The sequence below is a fragment of the Cryptomeria japonica genome, chromosome 8 (assembly GCF_030272615.1).
Source record: "Cryptomeria japonica chromosome 8, Sugi_1.0, whole genome shotgun sequence".
In the NCBI taxonomy this organism is placed as follows: domain Eukaryota; kingdom Viridiplantae; phylum Streptophyta; class Pinopsida; order Cupressales; family Cupressaceae; genus Cryptomeria; species Cryptomeria japonica.
The window spans coordinates 577,670,120-577,676,905 of record NC_081412.1 but is presented as its reverse complement, the minus strand read 5'-3'; the positions used below and the strand labels follow the sequence as shown (position 1 = coordinate 577,676,905).

At 32.5% G+C, this 6,786-nt stretch overlaps 1 protein-coding gene across 1 annotated transcript; it reads right to left on the bottom strand.

The window, feature by feature from the left end:
- Positions 1-782: 782 nt before the first annotated feature.
- Positions 783-4,966, bottom strand: LOC131046885 (protein DETOXIFICATION 35-like). Its single transcript, XM_057980696.2, has 9 exons — positions 4,847-4,966; positions 2,535-3,073; positions 2,306-2,392; positions 2,087-2,143; positions 1,638-1,876; positions 1,364-1,482; positions 1,164-1,250; positions 998-1,083; positions 783-900 (listed from the first exon to the last, which is right to left on the bottom strand). Exons 1-9 carry the CDS (start codon positions 4,949-4,951, stop codon positions 783-785), a joined length of 1,437 nt encoding a protein of 478 aa, XP_057836679.2. The 5' UTR covers positions 4,952-4,966.
- Between the last annotated feature and the right edge of the window lie 1,820 nt (positions 4,967-6,786).

Sequence of the window (6,786 nt, the reverse complement as noted above, 5' to 3'; positions counted from 1 at the left end):
TTATACAATGTTATCAATAAAATAATATAATCTAGAAATACACAAAAGTGAGAATGGTCTCAGTAATATCAAACAATGAATAAGAATTGTTATCTCTAGAAGCATTAACGCTAATGCAATATGCCCAAAAAGTAGGTATAAACACTTCTCAAAGTTTGTTATAGACATATTCATCCATCTTGAATTATATATACTCTGATAATTAAATTATGGTTTCTGGTAACGATCTTGTCATGGGAATTTTTTGGTCAATGAGGGAATTGGTTTTTCTACAGATCTTATATATTGTTCATTAACGTGCACGCCTTCATTCTCCTCTCAATTCAAACATGAATCTTTTATAAAATGAATGCACACATCTACTATTAGGTCCACTTAAGTTGTATTGGGTAAATTGTTTCTCACCAAGAGATCTATATTATCTTAATGCAAAACACTCAAAATTGGGAATTTTTTAATCCAATAATTGACAGCATTTAAATGCACAAATCATAGTAATAGAACTTGTTATCAACCTAGTGTAGAATACAAATCACTTCAAGCTAAAAACCGAGCAATTTTTTTTGTATCATCCAGGGAAGGAAAAAGTTTTTTTTTCTAATTCACAGGACAGAAAATATACACTCAAATTGGATTGATGTTATAGCTGGTTCGCCATTATTGAATCCAGAAAAAACAACTTAACATCAATCAGCCTAATGATTAACCATTTACTTGAGCATGTCCTGTGTCAACCTACTGAATTTGTAGGTGCAGTTCAGATATTTCAAGAGTTTTCCTGTTTACAGAAGAGGATCGTCTAGATAATATTTGCCAAAGATTTTCGTAAATGGAAGATTTTCTAGAATTCTAAGGGATGTTCTCCTGTTCAACATTTTCGTTCCCAACATTCTCGTCCCCCTGCAGCTCAAATTTGAGAGGGCCAGTAATAATGTGACAAAAGTTTAGGTCACTTGAGTTGTACAGTTCCTAGTGCTTTTCAAGTAATATATCTAACATGCACAGGCTTACCTTCAGTGATCGATTTGCATAAGACCCAGCTAATCCTCCCCATACCCTGATACGATCCTCGGCTTGAGCAGCCTGCACTACAAAAGAAAAATTAGTCACCACAATAATGAGATAATGATCCCAACAGCCTCTGTAGAAATATGATGCTTTACCTCTCGATTCCAGTTAGTGAAATATGTAATTAACAATAAAATAAGAGTCTGGAGGACTGTTCCACAAATCATGCCAGTCCAAATGCCCTGTTTCAACATACAAACATCAAATTCAGGAGACCTTGATATTCATTAGTAATGGACATACGACCAAGAGCAATTGAGAATTTGCATTCTAAATAGGAAGAAGCTAAGTCTACCTTCACTCCAAGATCGAACTTATATCCCATAAGAAGGCCAAGGGGTAATCCAATAACATAGTAGGACTCTAGGTTTACATAGGCTATCAGACCTTGCCAACCTCCGCCTACTGCCACACCTGAGGTTTTTACACCCAAAAAACAGAGGCTTCAAAATTATGATAAAAAAATATGAACCCATTAAAAAGATAATCAGTTATATAGTATAAATTGCTCAGCTTCCATAACTACAGCCATGCAAACCAAGAATTGTGAATTAGTATTTACACTCTACCTGATAGAACTGGTTGTACGCTATTCAAAACCATCGTTACTCCAAGTAACATGGCCATATTGGAGACTCTTTCCATGACCACTTTACTAGTTGTGAATAGTACTGCAAAATCATTTTTGGTTACAAGAATGATGGCCATACATATAAGCCCAATTGACAATGATGTTGCAACCACCACCACGACAGCAAATTTTGCAGCTTTAGGGCGACCAGCTCCCAGTTCATTCGATACTCTCACACTGCATAAATTGAATGTAAACTAAACACTGCTTGCAAGTTTACCAAAAATATGATGCAGCCACCACTTAAGAAACAAAGAGATATTTTATATGCTCAATTAATCTTTATATATGTCTGGCCATAGGGTCTAGTATTGGGCTAATAAGTTCTATTTCATAAGAACACAAAACGAAGATGAAATATGATAATACTAACTGGAAAATTCATACCTAATGGCAGCATTGAAACCGACGAAGATCATGGCTTCCCATGTATTCAAATTCATGCTGTAAAAGGAACAGGTAGAACACTGTTAAAAGGGGTATTGCAAGAGATTACAAGTTCAAACAACCATATACACCATGACTAGATGGCACTTTGACCTATGAAATGGACGAGTTCACTACACCCAAATTTAAGACAGAAGTTGGATTATTGATGCTTCTTACCATATAGATAGCGCATCGACTTCAATTGTTGCATTTTTCAAATTCCCCGTCATAATAATCAGTGACATCATATACCAGATCTCCAAACTGAAAATGGCGACCACAACAAATGAATACGATCAACACAGATTGACTCACTTCCTCAGAAATATTGTCATGTACTAATTAAAGTTTTTATTAGAAATTGAGGTCAGATGAGAAGATAACCACAACTACTGTGCCTACTAACCATAGCATAACACCCGAAGCCACTGAAAGTCTAACAAAAGGCCATACATCATGAAAAGCAAGCCAGGAGAATCCTTTCCAAGCATCTTGGCAAAAGTAAACTATATACAAAAACTGACAAGTATCGATAATGCACCATGATAGATTTCCTGTAATAGCTGCTCCAACCAATCCCAAACCCAATTCGAAGATTAACAACCAACTCATAAAGGAATGGATTATCAATATAACTAAGGAAATCAAAGCCATGGCCATGAGTTTTCTTTGTGCCTGAAGAAACTTTTGCATTGGGAAATTTAATGAATAGAGAAACAGCGTTGGTAGCATCCAAAGTGCATATTCTCCGGCTAGATCAGCTACATCATGCTCCTGTCCCAGCAGCTTAAGAATTGGGGTAGCAAATATGTAAGTAGAACTCAAAAGCACTGCTGTACCCAGTAAGATTAACCATGAACGCTGCAAATACACTCCAAGCATTTGACGTTTACCTGCTCCAACAGCCTGACCACAGAGGGTTTCTAATGCACTGCCCATTCCCAACTGCATACAAACCAGTTAAAATTTTAACATGGTGGATTCAGTCAAAAGAAAATGATGTTTGAGCATCGCTATAAAGTCAATCATAGATACAATGTGTTGTCTTGGATTACGTAGAAAGTTTGAAAGATAATTATCTGATTCTTTGGAGGATCAAAACGAAAAAAGTCCTATATCATGATTAAAATATCTATTTTTTGTAATTCCCACATGTCACCTGTATTCTGTTGTGAGAATTAAGACGACATAAAGCCACTTACGAAGTTGGATTTCTCCCAGAAGTCTTTAGAATATTCACGACATCCATAAATTTTAAGGAAAAAAACAAAACACTTATATCAATTATAGGGACACCCGAACTGAACTTAAAATCTATAATCCTTTACCCTTTCAATGGAGGTGGTCTTGAAATTGATTTGAAAATTTGTGTTCAATTCCTCACGGTCACATTGGTCCAATAATCACAAGATAAATGTGTTTAAGCGGCAAGCTATGGGTTTCAAGTTTCATCGTGACAACGATTGTTTCTTGGCCTAATTTTTTGGTGCTATGTTAATTTCTCCACATTGTATGAGATTTTCACAATATAAAAATAGGATGTATAAAAATAGAATGAAGTAGAATTTTAATTTGTAGAGTTAAAAAACAAAGTCTTAAAATTAGAATGAAGTTGTTAACTGTGTTGTGTATGTGTTTTTTTAAAATTTTTAACTGTTTTTTTATTTGTTCAAGACTACTATATATAGAGGCAATTCGTATTGTTTTCTTGGTTTCCGATCTTTCATCAGATGATCCTTGATCACGTGGTCAAGAAATGTTTTGTATTCAATCTGAATAAATCTTTTGAGAGCAATTTCTGTCAATTTTGTTTTCTTCATTTGATATCAGAGCTATTTTTTTTCTTCACTTTTCTACTTTAACAAATGTGTAGATTACATACGCTGATGCTTGTAAGTTGAAGATATAAAGCCTCTCATTTTGATATTCATTTATATTTTGAATAAAACTTTACATAATTATACTATTCATACAAAAACCAACGCAGTGCTTGCCAACCTAGCACATGTTTGGATGGTTAGTGTCTTGGTATTGGTTGTTCCATTGTAGGTATTGGCTATCCCATTGCCTATTACTAGTACAACTGGAGTACACTAAGAGTAATTTCTTAGTGCAGTCTATATTAAACTTGAAGGAATGTGAGGTCTGATTTTATGTTGAGAGATGGAACAGTTGCAGTGTAGGTATGCATAAGGCAAAATCCTGATGTATTTCGAAATAGGGAAATTTCTATTTCTAAGTTTAATTTGAGGACATGCATCTTCAATTCCATTAATCTTAAAAAAAAAAAGAAGAACAGCTTACAAAACCACCAACTTGAATAACAAATCAAATCAGATCATAGATTAGATAATAATAATATAAAAATAATACCATGAATGATAATGTTAAATTGTTAGAGAGAAAAAAATAGATGTGTGTATCTAACTGTCCCTTATGTCGTTTCTTACTGAAAAAATCAGAAATATAAACCTACGACTCCCAATCTTCCTTATAGAAGCAGATTAATTTCTTTGGCAGGCATTGCTATATAATAATATGCATAATAACGTACAACAACATCTACAAAACAAGTGCCTTCCAACTTTCTTCATTTATTCTATAAATAAATCCACTTTTGATCTTATATTACCAACTATATATTTTTCTCATATTTCAGCAAACTGAAATGTTGGCTTTAATTTTGACAGAAAGAAGGCAAGGAAAGTTTATACTGACCAAGAACCCAAAAGCCAGGAGTCCAATAACAGAGCCTTGAATTGCCACAGCTGCCAACTCAACATTACCCAAGTGGCCTGCACATATTGTTGTGACTAATTGCATTGAATATGAACATAGCCTGGTAAAAATAGCAGGGCCTGCAATTTTCCATAGTTTCTTTGATTCTGTCAAACTTTCTTTTATCAGCTGTTGAAAACTAACAATACTATCCAAGTCTGTTAACCTTATAATCTCTCTGCCACTAACTTCATGGTTACTAATATCATTATCTTGCTCATCTTCCTTCAACAATGGTAAGCTAAGAACATCAGACATGTTTACAACCAGAGAGAATTATTCAATCTTCATGGACGTTCTTATGCTTAGCCATAACTGATTAAATTTAATATATGCTTGTCCTCTCTAGTCTTAGTCTTGACCAGTGAGAAGGTATGTTGTTGAAAGGCAGGTATACGTTCATCTAGATCTATGTGATAGTTACCTTGACTGCGACTAATATAAAATAGTAGAATAGTTCCACTTTTAGCAGCAGGCCATTAATTCTGAAGTACATTAACTTCCAAGAAACTATTTTTTTTAAATGGTTTAGAAAAGAATCAAAACATTTTGTCTAATTCTAAATGCACATAAATAAGTGTACATTTTGCCTTCCATGTCAAGATTGTCTCCAAGTTGATATTTTAAGCTCCATACATATAATAATTGTGAAGGGGCCGGAATTTCTGAATAAAATTTCTGTTTGACTGGTAGGAATGTGATTTAAAAATGTCTGATGGTGAAATCTGCACACATCCATGGCCATTTCCATTTAGTTTGGTGGACCATTTTGAGGGAACATTTTAACACAATTAGGAATACATGCCCTCTCTGCAGGTGTTTTCTTATTCCAGAAAGCGAAACACAAGCAGACAATAAGGAAACATGGACCTGTAAAGGAGATGCTGCACAGAGGGTGTCAATTCGAAGAGTAACTTTTAATTATAAATTCAAATATTTTTCATTTAGTGATTAATTTTTTTTTTTTAAAATTCAATCTAATGTTTATATTATACTATTTTGTTATTATTAATAGTTATTTTATTAAGATCAGTTATACTTAATAATCTATAAATATAATTTTAATTATGTAATATTAAACTAATAAATAATAAAATGTATTGACAACGCAGATGAACATAATTGATAAATTAGTGGTACTCCATTTCATTAATTCTAATAATATATATAATATTTGTCTTCAAGAAATTATGACACTGGGAATTTTAAGCTTGCATATATAAATAATGAGGTTTAAATAAATGCAATAATAGATGATTTTTTAAGTGGACGTTTGTTTGTTTATTTTGGTTTAATGATTCTAAGTAATAATATATAATGCATAAATTAGTGCATTTAATTGAATTTCAATTATTAATAATCATAATGAGAAAATATGTAATTCTAACATATAGATTTATATTGATGTGATAAATGCGAAAAACTAGAAGTTAATATCATACTTATTAGATTAATTTATCAAAATTTAAAATTTTAAATCATGGAAGTGATTTTATAAATTGAATTACCACCTTGATCTCGAATTAGGTAATTAGATATAAAATAATATTGAAATATAATTTACTCATAGTTACAATGTGTAAATAGTTAAAAAAAAAATACAAATAAATAATTAATGCAAAGATGTTCGCAATTATTATCATGGTGGAAAATGACACATTTATTAATGATAATTTATATCATATTATTTGAACAAAGATATATTACATTAATTATCTTCTAAATATTTTAATCTATTTTCTTCAACCTTTCGATTATGCGGTCGTGGCTCTTTCGGGCCCAAGGGGGCTTAATGCACTCTAGGTATTTTGGCAAATTTTCTTAAGATTGAAATTATTTTTTCAAATTAGAATTTCTTTTTTGGAGGAGGTGTAATTAGG

Coding starts and splice junctions, on each gene's coding strand:
- LOC131046885 (XM_057980696.2), bottom strand. CDS start 4,951: ATGCAATTAGTCACAACAATATGTGCAGGCCACTTGGGTAATGTTGAG. Junction 2,393..2,534: donor GCTTCGGGTGTTATGCTATG/GTTAGTAGGCAC, acceptor CGCCATTTTCAG/TTTGGAGATCTGGTATATGA. Junction 901..997: donor CTGAAGGTAAGCCTGTGCAT/GTTAGATATATT, acceptor TTTGAGCTGCAG/GGGGACGAGAATGTTGGGAA.